Source organism: Dendropsophus ebraccatus, chromosome 7, assembly GCF_027789765.1.
Source record: "Dendropsophus ebraccatus isolate aDenEbr1 chromosome 7, aDenEbr1.pat, whole genome shotgun sequence".
Lineage (NCBI taxonomy): Eukaryota > Metazoa > Chordata > Amphibia > Anura > Hylidae > Dendropsophus > Dendropsophus ebraccatus.
In genome coordinates this window covers 98199500-98218700 of record NC_091460.1, presented here as the reverse complement: position 1 = coordinate 98218700, position 19201 = coordinate 98199500, and the positions used below count along the sequence as shown (strand labels likewise).

At 43.0% G+C, this 19201-nt stretch overlaps 1 protein-coding gene across 1 annotated transcript in view; it reads right to left on the bottom strand.

Annotated features, from left to right (window-relative positions):
- Positions 1 to 3912: 3912 nt before the first annotated feature.
- The window catches only part of LSM4 (LSM4 homolog, U6 small nuclear RNA and mRNA degradation associated), a 45810-nt gene continuing 30521 nt past the window's right edge, over positions 3913 to 19201 (bottom strand). Inside the window, exon 5 of the mRNA XM_069977942.1 lies at positions 3913 to 6206. Coding sequence (XP_069834043.1) covers positions 6118 to 6206 — 89 coding nt within the window. The 3' untranslated portion in view covers positions 3913 to 6117. The remainder of the gene's footprint in view (positions 6207 to 19201) is intronic.

Genomic DNA, 19201 nt, shown 5'->3' with positions numbered 1-19201 from the left:
TCATGTGAACTAGCTTTATAACAAAGCTATACACTTAAGGTATCCAGGTCCAGTCTCCTGAAGGCAGCTTTATAACAAATCTATACTTCCTCTTAGCAAGGTCCAGTCTCCTTAAGCTTTTTAGTCGAGTGCTGGTTGACAAAGGGCTAAACACAGGAAGTCCGGTCATCTGTGCTCACAGAAAAGGTCATGTAATTGACGGATAGATTGAGCTGTGGCACTGTACTGGCCGGGAATTCCTGCATTTTTTTCCCCCAACCAGCACAAGACTAAAAAGCTTCAGGAGACTGGACTTGGATACAAGTAAGTATAGCTTTGTTATAAAAAAAGAAAAAAGAAAAAAGAAAAAAAAAGAAAAAAGAAAAAAAAAGAAAAAAGAAAAAAGAAAAAAGAAAAAAGAAAAAAGAAAAAAGAAAAAAAAAGAAAAAAGAAAAAAAAAGAAAAAAGAAAAAAGAAAAAAGAAAAAAAAAAGAAAAAAGAAAAAAGAAGAAAGAAGAAAGAAGAAAGAAGAAAGAAGAAGAAAGGAAAGAAAATTACAAAGATGTGTTAACCCCATCCCGCCAGTAATACTTATATATACATTCCTACTGCACATACCCCGTGCAGTAGGAATGTATATATACGTTTCTGACTTCAGGGGTATACTGATGTGTGCAGGACCACTGCAGCGAGAGCGGTCCCGCACACATCAGTGTGTCCGGGGGCAGAGGCAGCTGCGATCCCGCAGCTGCGTCTCATTAACCCCTTAAACTCCACAATCTATAGCGATTGCGGCGTTTAAGGTACACAGTGAAAGGACAAGCTTCTGTCACTGAGTTATCAGGACCCGATCGCATGTACCAACGGGTGGGGGTAAGCCTCTTCTGCTCTCAGGCAGGCTCTATGCATAGATCGCCGATAACATTGATCTATGCTATGGCATAGCATAGATCAGTACATGCAATCTAAATCCACAGCACACCAAAAAGTAAATGCAAAGGTGATTTATTCCATCTAGAAGTGCAGGTACAAGTGCATTTACTTTGTGGTGTGCTGCGGATTTTGCTACGTACATTTAGGATCCCTGGCCAAAGGACTGACTCGACAAGCACCCATTCATCAAGATTTGGATGTGCGGCTTCTTTCTATATAAACATTAAATAACGTAGCATGCGGAATTGTCTATTCTATTAAAATATAACATTGTTCCCGCACGGTGAACGGCGTAAAGGTGGGGGGCGCACCAGGATTACTGATTTTAATATTATATATCAGGAAAAAAAGATCAAAATATTTGTTAAACACATATGATATTAATAAACTAGAGATCATAGCGCAAAAAATGACACCTCAACCAGCCCTGTAGGTGGAAAAATAAAAGCGCTATGGCTTTTAGAAGGCGAGGAGGAACATTGCATTAATTTGACCTGGACATCAAAGGGCTAAACGTGTGGGTTCACACTGAGGAATTCTCGCGGATAAACTCTGTGGAATTCCGCTGGCTGTACGCGCTCACGGATGCGCGCCTTTCTGCCGGCTCCATAGACACTATTCTATAGGCCGGCTGATTCCGCCGAAAGAATTGATATGTCAGTTCTTTCGGCGGAATGCGTAATTAGTCGGCCCATAGAATGGTGTCTGTGAAGCTGGCAGAAAGGCGCACGTCCTTGAGCGCGTACAGCCGGTGGAATTTCGCGGAGTTTATCTGCGAGAATTCCTCAGTGTGAACCCACCCATAGTTAGCAAGGAATGATTCATGATGCTGCCTATTTAACTATTTAAATGCAGCTCTCAATGATGGCATCACACTATGGGTGGGAGATGATAGGCTCCTCACACAGAACCAATTAGCTGAAATGGCAGCTAAAGGCCGTTATGGCTGCTATGACTTAGCTACTGTTAAGGTCTGTTTACACTATGGAATCAGCGTGGAATTTCAAGCATGCAGTGGACTCCACTTGAAGTTCTGTCTGTACCATTGATTCAATAGGATGTCTCACATGCATATAAAAACATAAAACTGTAATAAGGCACTCTACATAGAAAAATGAAGTTTATGGTTTTTTGAGGAAAATAATTAGGTGCCAACAGGGCCCAGGCACCAACCAATGTAAAGCTATGTAGGCAGTGTAAATAATTTGCTGTGAAACAGTGGATCATGGGACCCTCGTTCTCATTGAGGAGTCCCAGCAGTAGGCAGGGCTGTGGAGTCGGTAAGCCGTAGCTCAGACTCCTGAATTTTATCAGGACCGACTCCACCTCCTTCATAAATGGCCAGTCAGATACCAGGGGAGTTATTTATCACACTGGCTTAACAGCTTCTCCCTAATGTTCTACATGATCCTGGGGCGACTTCTGAGTGAATGAGATATAAAGCAGATTCTTAAAGCAGCCTGCTGCAGACAAACCACCACATTGAGGACAGAGGCTACTGCTACACTACTTATGTCTTCTCATCCTCTATATTACACAGGATATCCAGCAAGCAGGATGAAAACAGCACAGCTCCCCCCCCCCCCACACACACACGATTCTTCCAGCTCAGAAACAAACTGCCAAATAGTGACCGACAACTTTTCCCCGACCACCCTTATCTAATAGGGCCAGTGTACTATTAGGCCCCGTTCCCACAGAGCAAAACTAGCGGAATTCCGCGGCGGAATTGTCCGCCTCGGAATGCAGTTAGCCTCCCGCTAATAATGGGAGTCTATGGGAGACGAGCGCTCCTGCCCTGTCCACGCTGAAGAATGAGGAATTCCACTAGTTTTGCTTAGTGGGAATGGGGCCTTAGACCAGTGTTTCTCAACTCTAGTCCTCAAGACCCACCAACAAGTCATGTTTTGCTAATATCCCATACAACAGACAGCTGAGACAGTTCAACAGACAGCTGTGGCAGTTACTGGTGCACTGACTATAATTATATCACCTGTGAAATCCTCAAAACATGACCTGTTGGTGGGTCTTGAGGACTGGAGTTGAGAAACACTGTATAAGGCTTCGTTCCCACCGAGCAAAACTAGCGGAATTCCGCGGCGGACGTTAGAATCCCTCTCATAATGGGAGTCTATGGGAGGCGCGCGCTCCTGCTCTGTCCGCGCTGAAGAATGAACATGCGGACAATTTAGCCGCGGAATTCCGCTAGTTTTGCTCAGTGGGAACGAAGCCTTAGACTGTTGCTCATAAAATATATTGATGAGCAAAACTTATAAAATTCATATCAAAACTCAATTCTAAATTTTTTAAAGATTTTTTTAAAGTTGCAGTCAGTACATTTTTTTTTTCCCCGACTCCAACTCCAGCTAAAACTAGCTCCGACTCAGACTCGACAGCCCTGCATGTTGGTGGAAATTACTTTTTAATAGACTGGTGGTGAAGTGGTCAGAGGCTTCTGATTACAGATAATGTTTTTAGAAAGTTAGTAATGCACTTTTAATGGATTTTTATCATCACATAAATCATATTACAAAAACTGAGGTGCATCTAACCTCAGGTCTTCAGCGTTACAAAAAGAAATTTTTACCTAGATACACATTATCAGTTTACTACAGCAAAAAACAAAACAAAAAAAAAAAAAAACACATTTTCAAATAAACTGGTGTCCGTTATACAGATTTGTACATTACTTCGAAATACATTACTTTAAAAATCTCCAGTCATCCAGTAATTATCAGCTGCTGTATGTCCTGCAGGAAGTGGTGTATTCTTTTCAGTCTGACACATTGCTCTCTGCTGCCACCTCTGTGTCAGGAACTGTCCAGAGCAGTAGCCAATCTCCATAGAAAACTTCTCCTGCTCGGGCCAGTGGACATGGACAGAAGTGGCAGTAGAGAGCAGTGTGTCAGACTGGAAAGAATACACCACTTCCTGCAGGACATATAGCAGCTGATAAGAACTTGAAGACTGGAGATTTTTTTTTTTATTAAAAAAAAAAAAAAAAAAAAAAGAAGTTTTACAGATTTGTAAATTATTTCTGACACTAGCTGATTTGAAGACGTTTTCCTCCTCGCTGGAGTACCCCTTTAAACAAAACTATGAATGCCTAAACAGCCATATCTCTGTATTAAATTCTAGTGCATGAATTTTAAATGTTGCAAACAAAACATGTGAATATGCTCTTTTTTAAAACATTTTAAGAAAAAAAAAACAAAAACAAAACAAAAAAAACAAAAAACAAAAACAGAACAATCACTGCTGTACTTGGCAACAAAGGGCATCCAAAAGTTTTACATACTCCTTTAAAGGATGAAAATTACATTTTCTTTAGAGAAAAAAAAAATTAGTTCCAACTGTTGCTATGACAACTCCAAAATATTTGAGCACGTAGCCAATGTAGTTGGGGAACTGCAACCTTTATTTGTTTAGAACATTCCTAACGAGACACAAGTGGAGAAATGTGCTTTGCATGTTCTTGGTGGGGAATCTATTCGGTGAACTTGAACTCTCCAGGGAGATGGATTTATGAACTTTGTACCAAAAGTAAAACATTGAATGATTCTATTTTTCTTCTCAAACTGCTGGTGCCAATCAGTGAAATTAGACCATGTTCCTTTTGTACAGGGTGTTGTATTACACTATGAGGTAATGTGGGAAATCACTTTAACTACTTCAGAACAGGCAGGTTTTTAAAGTCTCAAAGCTGCACTGCTCTGTTGCGACACTACAACTCCAAGCTGGGAGTTGTGGTTTTGCAACAGCCTGATGGCCACAGGTTAGGGACTACAGATCCAAATTACCATGCTTAAAAAAGGGGGTTATACAGGGCTCAAATAGCACAGCTACTTTCTTCCAAAAATAGCAGAGACCCTGTCCTCAGGTTGTGTCCGATATTACAAATCTTGAATATATCTATTGCACACCAAAAAAAAAAAAAAAAAAAAAAAAAAAAAAAATTATAGTTTTTGAAGTTTTTTCTTTTTAGAAAATGTGCTCAAATTTTAAGACAGATCATTTACACTTCATATATTTAGTTATATCAGAGTATCTTAACACTACAGTTGTGGATGTTTTAGTCTTATCAACCTTCGTTAACAGTGGAAGGTAGTGAAAGACAAAAGATTGGTGCCAAAAAGACTGCCATGGTAGATTGTTTGGCTGCCAATCAGTGAAGTCCCAACAGTAGGCCCCCACTCTAACACTTACCAATTCCAAAAACAGGTAATGTGTTTGTGAAACACTAAAATATTGACTATGGCACACACGCCAGACTGGCACCATATTTTGTCTTTCACTACCTTCCAGTGTATACCTGTTAAACTGTGGTATATTTATATACCTCTCTGATATAACCAAACATATATGGAATGTAACTGATCAGCCTTAAAACAGGAGCGCACTTTATAAAAAAGTTTTGAATAAACAGCAATCTCTTGATTTTTTTTGTGGGCAACTGATATATTCTTCATGAGTGCCTGGATATAGTATTACTATGCTGATATTACAACTCAGATAAATTCACTTCAATAGAACTGAGTTATAATAACAAACACAAACCAAGGACAAATGTGGTGCTATTTCTGGAAAAAAAAATAGCTATGTTTTCTAATTAACTCCTGGATAAGTATTTCTGCTCACTCTGGAATAAAAGCACATGAACACTATAGCTGGCATTTTTTCTTGATAGTTTCTTGATCGACCATCTTTCAAAGATTTAGGTTATGCAGAAAGTCTCAGGAAAGGTGACCACATTTTAAGTTAGGCTCGGTCATAGGACTATTCCATTTGAATATGCAAAGATCATTTAAATGTTCTGTTTTAACATACAGTAGATATTAAAAAAAGAAAAGTTTACACAGTTGTTACAAGTGATGTGTACCTCACTATTTTTGATGCTGTCAGATCATAGTGGTTTGTATTGATCTCTTATTAACCTCTGAGAGTCATCAGTCCTATAAAAGAGTAGGTAGGTCATTGATTTTTACCTTTGGAGTGTTCACAAAAAGGGGCATCTATTACTAAAGGAAGATCAAAACTGTTATTATAGTTGTTGAAAAGAATCGAAATCCTGATAGGGCCCAAGGATTATTTTCAACACGTTGGAAAACTTGAGAGTTCACACTTGATATACCTTAACATTGTAGATTGCCCAGACAGCCATTACCAAGTTACTTTGAAAATAGAAAACTAACATCAATGAAAGGTTCACTGTTTTCCTGCTTGTCGTCCTGGCTTTTTATCTTGACCCCCTCGGCCTCCGCCTGGCATTCCTCTGCCTCGTCCTCCAAAGACACCTATGATAAAGAGAACTTATTAGCAAACTAAAGCTAATGCTGCACTCCAGAGACGTAGCTAGGTTATCCTGCTACTGCCCCAACACTGTGCCCTCCATACTGCCACACTGTACCTCCGAAATATAATACCACCACACACTGTACCCTCTGTATATCATTTTCTGCAAATTGTAAATTATAAGTACAGTGATGCCTTGGATTACGAGCATAATTTGTTTCGGGACTGTGCTTGTAATCCAAATCTTAAACCAAAGCAAAATTTCCCAAAAGAAATTACTGAAATGCAGACAATTGGTTCCCCACCCCAAAATAATGAGAAACAGCTGAATATGTTATATAAGTTACTGTGCAATATAGCCATCAGCATGTGGAGTATAATGTATAGTAGGGGCATAAACCTGAAAAAACATCAGCAGTTTGTAGATACAGGATGGAAGTGCAGATCTCCATAATCCAGTAGCGTAGTACAACAGGCTAGAACAGAGAAGCAGGGCTGCTGTCAGAGGTCTGTGTGGTCACATGACAGCAATGTGGGAAGTGGAAACCATTGAGCTGTGCAGGAGAACAGTGACAGAAACTGTACAGCAGTGAAAATGACAGTGTATGTGCAGGCACATAATAGCAGCAGTGTGTATAGCTGAGTGTGTGAGAGCAGGAACATTATAGCAGGAATGGAGAGGATGGGAAACACAAGAACTGACAGACTGAAGGGAGTATGAAGGAATGAGCAGGGCAGATGTGGCCACAGTATAGCAGCACTTACTGTCCGGGGAGAGAGGGGTTACAGCTATGGAGAGATTACCTCCACGGTCCTGTCCCCTGACGTAAGCCCCAGCCTGAAGTGGATCTGCTAGGATTTGGAAGGTGAGGGAGACTTCCTGGGTCAGAGCAAGTGCTTCTCAATTCCAGACTTCAAGCCTCACCAACAGGCCATGTTTTGAGGATATCCCATACAAAGAACACCTGTCATAAGTAATTATATCACCTGTGAAATACCAAGGAAATCCTCAAAACATGACCTGTTGGTGAGGCCTGAGGGCTGGAATTGAGAAGCACTGCTGTAGACCATGCTATGTAGACCATGCCCTCTCCAACTCCCGCTCCCACCCAGTACAGGGAGCTCTTAAACCAAGGCAATGCTCTTAATCAAAGTTAGAATTTTGAAAAACTGTGAGCTCTTCTTGCAAAACGCTCTCAATCCAAGTTACTCTTAAACCAAGGTACCACTGTATATGCAGTTCTTAAATGCTATAATGTTGCAATCATACAGACCCAAATAAAAACATTAACATGTAACTTTCACACTGAAAAAAAAAACCTCACTCCATTTGTTTTTCAATTTTTCCTCCTGACTTTCTAACAGCTATAATGCTTTCCATCTGCAGAGTCATGTTAGAGCTTGTTTTTTTTTGTTTGACCAACTGCACTTTCTAAATCAGAAAACAGTAAATATAAAAAAAAAAAAGGGAGGAAACAATCAGCAGGATACAAGTATATAACTGCTGATACCTTCCTATAGTGCACGAGGCGCTGAGGATGAAGGTACTTTTCTAATCTTAATCCTCACAGTTTTGGGATTTGTCGGTTATTTGATATGCTAAAGAGGCATTTTGCCGTGCGCCCACCCACCCCTTATCCTCAGTGCCCTGTGTGCTATAGGAACATGTCTGATACTTCTAACCTGCTAATAGTTTTTCTTTAAACTTTACAAATGCTGGTTTATAACCATGCAAGTTTTTGGTTTCCCAGTACATTTTATGGTGAAACGAAGGTATGCAAAGTTCAGAAAACAATTAATTTACAAAACAGTAATCACTGAACTCAGTGAGATCAGTAAAAAAAACCAATGAAGTACTCAAGAGTCCACTGATGTCCCTAAAAATTTAAATATGCAAAACAAGAGTCCGTGGAGCCCCTTGATTGTGTACTTCATTGGAATTTTTTCACTGAGTTCAGTGATTACTGTGTTTTGTTGGTTGATTTGTCATTGCCACAACTAGCCAGAATCCTGCTCCACACTGATGAGGGGCAAATACCACGAAACGGCTGTCTGTGGCCTTGGCAAGCCCTTGTCATGATCGCAATACTCGCACCTTGAATTAGATGTTGACAAAGAGGGGCCACCCTGTTTCCCTTTATTTCCATTGTTTTCCATTTATGCTCCAATACTCGCAACCAAGTGGGACTTAAAGCGTAACTGTCATTTCAGGGTCATTTTTTGGAAAACATTAAATAATAGTACAAGCGATTTTAAGAAACTCTGTAATAGGTTTTATAAACCAAAAGAGTTTCCTTCTGGACTGAAAAAGCAATGTCCCAGCCTCCCCCCTCACTTCAGAAGAAGCAGGATTTCTGTGTCCACTATGTGGCTATGGAGGGGAGGGGCTGTTAGGAGTGACTGAGCACAAAGCAGTCCTGCACAACACCCTGCAATCTTCTCTCAGTAAGTTCATAGATAAGCACTGACCTTTCTGACCCCTGAATCCTGCATTTTAGGTGCCCAGACAGTCTACATGTCACCTCTTCCTGCTCCCTCATCTCCCTCGGCCCCTCCCCCCTCCATAAGGATAGAATGGGAGAGCAGAACCAGTCTTCACTGGCTTCTCTGTAATGAAGACGTACAGATAAGAAGTCAGGGGGGAGGCTGGGAAATTGCTTCTTGAATACAGAAGGAGGCCTTTTTGGCTGCTAAAACCTATTACAGAGTTTCTTAAAATCACTTATACTACTGATTTCTGCAATAAAAAAAAAAAAAAAAAAAAAAAAAAAAAAAAAAAAAAAAAATTTATATATATATATATATATATATATATATATATATATATATATATATATATATATATATATATATATATATATATATATATATATATATATATATATATATATATATATATATATATATATATATATAACAGTTACGCTTTAAGGGGCTACCTATCAGGGTGGTGTTGGACTCTCCCCATCATGGAGGCACCCCGTGGCAACAGGTTGAGGTATCTGGCTATCCAGTGTTTTGAGACTCGCAACTGAGGCTCCACGGACTCTTGTTTTGTATAACTAACAATTTAGGGTTTAATAGTGTGAAGTATTTAGAGCAAAGTGTGGCTACAATAGATTGAAATATAATTAGTTATGGACATAGCACCAACTATTGGTACAAACAGGACAAACCAAAAGGAAGAACTTTTCTGTGTGAAATATCGCCATCTAGTGATTTAGCAAAAACAAACACTATAAAATACTGAATCACTGGATATTCTTAACTCAAATTAAACTTTATAATAATTTCCTGTTTTTCATACAATTTTGGAATATCTTAAGATAGAGCACAAATGAAATTCACAACTGTATTCATGGATCATCAAAAGTACAATGCGGAGACATTATCCAGAGTGTGGAATAAAGGTTTAATCTCTTAACAAGCCATGCCATACATATACGGCATGGATGCTTGGGCTTTAACACTTCATGACTTAGGGTGCGTTTACACAGAAAGATTTATCTGACAGATTTTGGAAGCCAAAGCCAGGAATGGATTTGAAAAGAGGATAGATCCCAGTCTTTCCTTTATGACCTGATCCCTGTTTATAGTCTATTCCTGGTTTTGGCTTCAAAGATCTGTCAGATAAATCTGTCTGTGTAAACGCACCATTACATGTAGGGCTTGGCGATAATGGCTTAAAATTATTAGGCCGTTAATCCTACATGTTGCACCGATAAATTGAACGACAATTTAAAAAAAACACACCCCTTTTGAAAACCACACCCATTTGGAACACAACGTTTCGACGTAATCTACGCCATTTTCTAACTTAAAACCCTGCAGTTTACTTGGGAAGTATGCTGCACATCCTTATATGAAATAAATCCACATTTTCACGTTTGTATTACCATCTGAGTGCTGCAGAGTATTTTTTACTAGCTGACTTGATCCAAGGTCTGGGATTCGTCTGCTGGTACCCACAGTGCTGCCTATATTGTTTGCTATATCTATGATATATAACAAAAGAATCACATCGCTCAAGTAGAAATTGAGGTGGGTGCCCGCATGCGTGCCAGGGGAGCCTCCAGGCAAACTGAATATGTCCACAAAAGCATTAGCACTTCAGGAAATCAGAAAAACGGTGAAGGTTTATTCCCATCCAAATGCAAACAGACTCCTTTTTCACATGTCACTTATGTAACTGATGTTTATAATGTACTATAGATTTATACCTTACCTGCTTTTGAGGTTAACTCCTCCTTATCACAATCACTCATGTTGTGGTGATGTCACTCTGTTGTTCAGTTGAACTCACCGATTAGCACTTTTGTTACACATATATACCCCTAGGGGGCACTTGTGTGGTTATAGCTTGAAAAAAGATCACTGTTGTGGTCAAAAACGTAGCGGTTTGCATTTGGATGTGAATAAACCTTCACCGTTTTTCTGATTTTCTGGAGTGCTGCTGCTTTTGTGGACATATCTATCTAAGATAGATAGATAGAGGGGAGAAATATTATAGATAGAAGATAGATGATATATAGATAGAAGTCCTATCCATCTATCAATCATATATCCATCCACCTCCAATCTATCTATAAATCTATATGTATATCTAGATAGATATGAGAGGAGATAGATTACCATATTTTCCAGCGTATAAGACGACTTATTAACCCCCAAAAATCTTGTAAGTAGTCGGGGGTCATCTTATACGCTGGGTATGGTCGCCCTATAAGGTAGGTAGGGTGTGTGTGTGTGTGTGTGTGTGTGTGTGTGTGTGTGTGTGTGTGTGTGTGTGTGTGTGTGTATGGTCGCCCTATAAGGTAGGTAGGGTGTGTGTGTGTGTGTGTGTGTGTGTGTGTGTGTGTGTGGTTAAAAATGGCCCGCATCCCCACCATATGGGGCAACCATTTAAGAAAAAAAAAAAACAACAAACAGTTAACACACCTGGTCCTGTTCCCGACCTCCGCGCGTCTTTCTCCACTCCCATTTACGGCACAGCCAGTGTGACGTACACTGACTGCGCCGGGGACCCAAAGCTCAGCAGAGCGTCTAATCTGAGACACTCGGCTGCTCGGGAGAGCTTCAGAAGAATGACAGAGGCTTCGGGTACTTCCGAAGCTCTCCCGAGAAGCCGAGCATTTCCAATTAGAACGGAAGCGGAGAAGACGACGCGTGGAGGCCGGGAACGGGCCCAGGCGAGTTAACTGTTTGTTGTTTTATTAAAGGGGTAGTGCGGCATTTAAAAGTTATTCACTAAATAACACACGTAACAAAGTTGTACAACTTTGTAATGTGTGTTATGTATGTGAATGGCCCCCTTCCCCATGTCCCCCCACCCCCGGAAATGTGGTGCAGTATACTCACCAGATTACGGTTGACCCCGGCTGCCATCTTGGGTCGAACGACGTCATCTTTGGGAGGCTGTACGGACCGCTCCAGCTGTCCCTTATGCCGACCCCCTCTGCCGCGCATCAGCTGCTCAGCCGCGACTGGCTGAGCATAACTGTGCTCAGCCAACCGTGGCTGAGCAGCTGATGACGCGGCAGAGGGGGGCCGGCATGAGCCAGCCTTCCGAAGATGACGTCCGGGGTCGACAGTAATCTGGTGAGCGTACGGCAGCACACTTGCGGTGGCTGGGGGCCATTCACTTACGTGTGTTATTTAGTGAATAATTTTTAAACGCCGCACTACCCCTTTAATTTAGCTGCAGTTAACCCCTGCCTGACCGCGGCAGAGCAGGCATGGGCTAACATTTTCCGGCGTATAAGGCGAACCCCTGACAATCTCTTGAAAAGTCAGGGGTCGTTTTATATGCCCAGTCGCCTTATACGCCGGAAAATACGGTATATATAGATATATAGGACCCCATCTATCTCCTCTCTCTTATATCTATCTATGTCACATGCTGTTCTGCCCTGCCCCCCCCCTTCCCGCACATACATTGGCTGCAAGGGGACAGGTATAGGTCGTCACCTCCTTGCTTCACCGGGCACGCTCTCTCCCCCACACAGGAATCCTCCGCGCCCTGTCACTCAGTGTTGTAGCACATATATCTGCGGGCAGTGTCCCAGACAGAGAGTCACACATGGGGCATGTACTTACAACACTAGCAAAAGATAACGGGGCGCCGCAGATTCCCGTATGGAGAGAGAGCGGTGGCCGGTGGAGCAAGGGGGTGCCGATCCATAACTGTCCCCTTGCAGCCACTGTATGTGCGGGAGAGGGGGGGGCCAGCGCACACTGTGCGCTACTTAACTGTGCATGCAGCTTCCAGAGCCATCCGACAGCCGCGATGAGCACACTGGAGGGGGAGCTACTGCCTGGATGCAGCCTGTCAGATCTCCAGCCTTCTTCACCCCCAGCAGCAGGATTTTCCATCCCTTGCCTTCCGCCAGTATATGTGCGCCTTGGCTGGAATCTGGAGGCGAATCGGAGGATCAGCTTTCCATCCCCCATTTCTCCACAAAGCACACCTCTTTCTCGCTCTGCCCCCCCTGCACAGAAACAGGAGGGTGATGTTAACTACTGTTAACAGTGCCCTGGGCCGAGCGTCACATGGCGAACACCCCCCCCCCCCCCCCCCCCCCCGAATAGTTTTACCCAGGCCAGGCAGCGTAGGAGCAGGGACGCGAGGAAAACGAAATGAGGGGTGCAGAACATGAGTCTGCCGGGTGAGGGAAGGAAAAAATACCACAGATACCGTCCTGGCAAAGTTGAAGTCTGTTAACCGCGCCAGAGATGGTATCAGTATTTTTGCGGTATAACGCCCAGCCCTACTACTTACACATGATTTTGCTATAGTACTATGAAATGAGTTCAGGAGCTGAGCTCGCTTCCTAGATGGTGAGTAAAGGCTGCTGTTAGCAACTGGGAACTTACATTTAATGACGGGCAGCAGCGATTTTGCTGATGTCCGCCATTAACCCCAGGGGTAGGGAACCTTGGATCTCCTGCTGTTGCAAAACTACAACTCCCATCATCCCTGGAGAGCCAGAGCTAAAGCTGATTTACACCAATATAGTTATCTATACCACTGATCTACACTAATATAGTTGGTTATCTATACCCCTGTACTATACCAATTTAGTTACTCCTCTACACCATTCTCTCCACTTCACAAAGGCACTTAAAAAAATAAGTACATTTTGGGCATAAAATAAGTACATTTTGGGCATACACTTGTACTGAAGAGAGTTTTATGAAGTTTGACTCCAGTCTAAACCAGGATGTCTGCAAAGTCCCTGATCTGTTGTCACACAGGGTGCCATCTGTGGGCTTCCCACAGTCACAGACTGTGTACAGAATAGAAGTATGAGAGTCCAGACCACCTATTAAAGTTGTTTTCCGATTTTTGTGATGCAGGTTCCAGGTAAATGCATGGACTGTGGAAGCTTTGGTGCAAATCTGCAATAGACGCTAGCAATCACTAGCGAGAGACGGAGGTTGCACTCACCCAGGGTGCTGACTTGAGGCAGGGTTGGTTTTCAGTGTGCCAGGTGATGGTTAAAGAGGTTGGCCACTTTATAGTAAAATTGCTTACTGTACAGTAAGTGTACTCACCGTATATACTGATAGCAGCTCCCTGTGTAACTCAGAGCTAAAATCAGACTCCTCTCCTCTATGCTGCCCTGCTGTGTTTTGTTTCTGTCCTTAAGATGGCCGACATGGAGGAGCAGGTGACCATGCCCTGTCCCCCGTGTCCTCTGTAGACACATACAAGGCTCAGTGGTGAACACAGGGGGCGAGGCATGGTCACATGCTCCTACATGCTGGCCATCTTATGGACAGAAAGAAAACAGGACAGCACAGCCTGGAGGGGTGGAGGTCTGATTTTAGCTTTATGGGGTACACAGGGAACTGCTGTCAGTATATACAGTGAGTACACTTAGGGGTATATAATGTACACCAGGGGTCCTCAACTGGTAGACCGCGGTCTGAACCCTGACCACGGAGGCCAGCTGTCTGGACCCCGGCTGCAGCTGTGCCGCTCCCTGCACAGTAACTGAGTGCTCGTAGCTACCGTGCAAGAGCACGTCCCTCGAGCAATGACGCCAGGACAAGGGGAGAGTGGCCCCCTGTAACTGCTGCAGTGCGGCCACAAGAGGCAAGAGAAGAGGAGACACCCAGACTCAGGTGAGTATAAGTGTTTGGTTTTTCATGTTATATGCTGTATGGGAGGGGGAGAGCACACCGGGGGGGGGGGGGGGGGGGGGCTATATACTACTGAAGGAGCAACAGGGAGGCTATATACTACAGGGGGAGCACACAGGGGACTGTATACTACTGGGGGTAGTCACCCCCTTTGTACCTAATTTTAAAGGGCTGGTGAGAGAAAAATGCCAGTTTTCCCCACTAATAAGCATCAATTCTGCATGTAAATAGTTCAACAACTTTTGTGAAAAGTTAACAAAAACACGTTTACTACTGATGTTCAGCTCGGACCTTCACCTGATAATAGACCCCGGTAAGTGGACCGTCACTAAAAGTTGTTGAGTACCCCTGCTATACACTGAACTATTACACTATAAAGTTGCCAACCCCTTTAACCCCTTAAAGACAGAGCCAATTTCGATTTTTGCGTTTTCGTTTTCTCCTCCTTGTGCTTAAAAGGCCATAGCAGTTGCATTTTTCCACCTAGAGACCCAAATGAGCCCTTATTTTTTGCGTCACTAATTGTACTTTGCAATGACAGGCTGAATTTTTGCATAAAGTACACTGCGAAACCAGAAAAAAATAAATGTGTGGTGAAATTGAAAAAAAACAAACAACGCATTTTGTTTATTTGGGGGTATGTGTTTTTACGCCATTCGCCCTGGGGTAAAATGTATAACTTTTCTTTTTATCTGATGGCCTGTAAAAAATTCAAGCAATTGTTAACAAATATATGTTCCTTAAAAATCACTCCATTCCCAGGCTTATTACGCTTTTATCCTTTGGTCTATGGGGCTGTATGAGGTGTCATTTTTTGCACCACGATGTTTACTTTCTATTGGTACCTTGATTGCGCATATGCGACACTTTGATCAATTTTTATTACAATATTTCTGGATTTGATGCGACCAAAAATGCGCAATTTTGCACTTTGGAATTTTTTTGCGCTGACGCTGTTTACCGTGTGAGATCAGGAATGTGATTAATTAATAGTTCGGGCAATTACGCACACGGCGATACCAAACATATTTATTTATTTTTATTTAAAATATGGGAAAAGGGGGGTAATTCAGACACTTTTTTTTACACATATATACTAGAAGCCCCCTGGGGGACTTCTAGTATATACACTTTGATATCTCATTGAGATCTTTGCTGTATAGTTATACAGAAAAGATCAACAAAATCGGCACTCTGCGATCGGTCGGCGCCATCTTGGAGCGGACCCCGGCCGGCATCAGTCACTGAGATCGCTCCTCCGGGACCACTAGACAACAGGGAAGTGCTGCATCCGGTAATCGGAGGCAGCTGTCAACTTTGACAGTTGCATCTGATTACTGTATTAGCGGGCACGGCAATTGCTACACGCGGCACCCGGGATTGCGGCGGTTCAGAGAGGGGTCGCCGCGCGGCCCCGCTCTGAACACCCTTACCGGCAATAGGGCGTAAATATACGCCCTTTGTCGTTAAGGCGTTAGAGAACCACGCCAAACAGGCACGCCAAATTTTTTATTTCTTCTATTTAAAGTGACACTGTCACCCCCTTTTTGCATTATGACTTCTGGACCTGGATTTCTGGTAATTATAGCTTTGTTTTCCAGCATGAAAAAAAAACTAAATTTAGACTTTGAGGCTTGTTAAAGTAAAAAATGATCTTTTATCAACTGCTGATTGTGCTAAGTGGGAAGGACTTTACAGCAACAGAGCCACTTAGCTCCGTCCACAGCACCACCGTTGACCCTGCCCCTCCGTGACGTCATAGGCATATAGGCCCTGCAAACTCGCTGACCATTGGAAAAAGGCTGGCCAGCGTCACTGAGGGGCAGGGCCAACGGTGGCGCTGTGGGCGGGGCTAAGTGGTGCTGTTGCCATGAAGCCCCACTCACTTAGCACAGTTGATAAAAGATCACTTTTTATTGAAACAAGCACCATGATGTACGATATAAAATAATGTATGAAAACTCTCCCCGAAGCTCTCCCGAGCATCTCAGAGAAGCTTGGGTGCCGGGAGAGCTTCAGGAGAATGACAGAGGCTCCAGAAGTAACCCAGCCGAGCGTCTCCGGGCTTCTCAGATGAGACGCTCGGCTGTTCGTCACACTGCTTGCGCCAAGAACGGGACAGGAGATGCGCGAATGCCGGGAACAGGCCCCAGGTGAGTTAACTGTTTTTTTTCCCCCATTTAGCTGCAGTTAACCCTGGCAGTTAGGCAGGGGTTAACATTTTCCGGCGTATTAGGGCAACCCCTGAAAATCATTGTCTTAGAAGTTAGGGGTCGTCTTATACGCTCAGTTGCCTTATACGCCGGAAAATAGGGTAAGCGTGTCCATAGGATGCACTTGCACTCTAATGTTGGGAAAAAGTAAGACCTATTGGCGCCTCAGAGATTTTTTGAGCTGTATCACATCCAGGTACGGAAGGTCCAGTATCTTGGTCAGACGTTTAGGAATTAGAGTTTCTATTGAAACCAATTTTATCTTTCAAAAATTGCACATAAAATTGTGAAACTGAACCCTTGCTTCTTTTAGCAAATTTCTTCATCTCACAGGACATCTGTAGGCTAGGCTCCCTTCACACTGATCAGGAAATTCTTTCACCCATTAGTGTTTCCTGGCCATAAAAATCAAAGTTTAAAAAAATAAAAATCATACTTGAGTATGTTTTTTTTTCTCTCCTCCGGCTTCTCCTTTACTTTACGGCCTCTGCACATCACAACGGGGGATAGAGGGGGTTGCAAGGAAAGCAAGAATTATTACTCACCGATAATTCACTTTTTATGAGTCCATCATGACAGCACCACATGGAGGATGTCACCCTTGACCTAACAGGAACAGGAAATACAGAGAGAGGTTAAAAGGGCACTTCCCCAATCCCACCTCAGTGTTGTTATAACGAAACCATAGGATCAACAACACATAGGGAGGGAAATCTAAGGGTGCTGTCATGATGGACTCATAAAAAGTGAATTATCGGTGAGTAATAATTCTTGCTTTATACATCGTCCACATGACAGCACCACATGGAGACATACCAACTTAGACTTTCAGGGCGGGACCACAGCGTGTAGCACCTTTCTCCCGAAAGCCATGTCTTGGGAAGTACCCACATCCAGCCGGTAATGCCTGAAGAAGGTGTGAGGCGAGGACCAGGTAGCAGCCTTGCAAATTTGTTCAAGAGAGGCTGCTGATTTGGCTGCCCAGGAGACTGCAGTGGCTCTGGTAGAATGAGCTTTGAGACCCGATGGAGCTTCTTTCCCTCTGGCCGAGTAAGACTCACAGATGGCAGTCTTGATCCAACGGGCTATAGAACCTTTGGAGGCCTTTTTACCTTTGTTAGGGCCTTGAAATTGGACCAACAGATTTTCATCTTTCCTCCACGGTTTTGTGGTTTCCAGGTACTGAAGAATAGCACGTCTTACGTCCAGGTGATGAAATGACTCTTCCTTCTCATTTTTCAGATTGTCACAGAATGAAGGAATAATAACATCCTGGGACCTGTGAAAATTGGTCACAACTTTTGGTAGAAAAACAGGATTTAATTTAAATACTATTTTGTCATCTAGAATGGTACAGTAGGGTTGCATAATAGATAAGGCTTGAATCTCTCCTACCCTCCTTGCTGTTGTTATAGCAATAAGAAAAGCGGTTTTGATGGTAAGTAGTTTTAAAGAGATCTCATGTAAGGGCTCAAATGGTCTGTCTGAGAGACCCAAAAGAACAGTATTCAAGTCCCAAGGGGCTGTTAGATTTTTTATCTTCGGCTTGATTCTGGATACTGCCCTGAATAATCTTTTGATCCACTGATGCTCTGCAATTCTGGTATCATAAATGCATCCTAAAGCCAAGACCTGAACCTTCAAAGTACTTAAGGAGAGACCCTTGTCTAATCCAGCTTGTAGAAAGTCCAATATTTTAGGAATATCTGGTTGTGTCAAATCCGGAGGCGGATCTCCACACCAGGAGCAAAACTTCTTCCATTGTTTAAGGTATATGGCAGATGTTATTTCTTTTTTACTTTTCAGAAGAGTATTTACTACTCTAGAGGACAAACCTCTGGCTATGAGGATGGACCTTTCAGTAGCCAGGCAGTTAAATGAAGGTTTTATAGGTCCGGATGATGAAGAGGTCCCTGGGATAGGAGATCTGCTCTGAGAGGAAGAGGAAAGGGATCTTGAATTGACATGGAGGATAGGAGACTGAACCAACTCCTCTTTGGCCAGTGGGGAGCTATGAAGATCACCGTGGTATTGCTGGAGCGTATCTTTTGTAGAGCTCTCGGGATGAGAGGTAGAGGAGGAAACGCATAAGCCAGACGAAAATTCCAGTCTTGTTGGAGAGCATCCAATCCTGTTGGATAATCCCGAGGGTTCAGGCTGAAGAATTTTTCTGTCTTCCTGTTGGATTTTGAGGCGAACAGGTCCACCTGTGGAAAACCCCATCTGTCTGCAAGTTGATAGAAGATCTGGGAACTGAGTTCCCATTCCCCAGGGTGTATTATTTTGCGACTTAAAAAGTCTGCCAGTTTGTTGTCCACTCCCCTTAGATGGACTGCTGAGATAGATCTCACCTTGCCTTCTGCCCAAGAGAAGATTTTTCTGGATAACAGCTGCAGAAGTTTGCATCTTGTCCCTCCTTGGTGGCGAAGATATGCTACCACCGTCGAGTTGTCCGAATAGACCTTTATATGGTTGTTGAGGAGCAGGTATTCCGCCATCTTCAGAGACTCCCAGACTGCAGCCAGCTCTCGAAAGTTGGAGGACTGGGCACTGATTTCTTCCGACCAACGACCCTGAAAATGAAAGCCTTGAATGTGAGCACCCCAACCTGATTGGCTGGCATCCGTGGTCACCGTAAC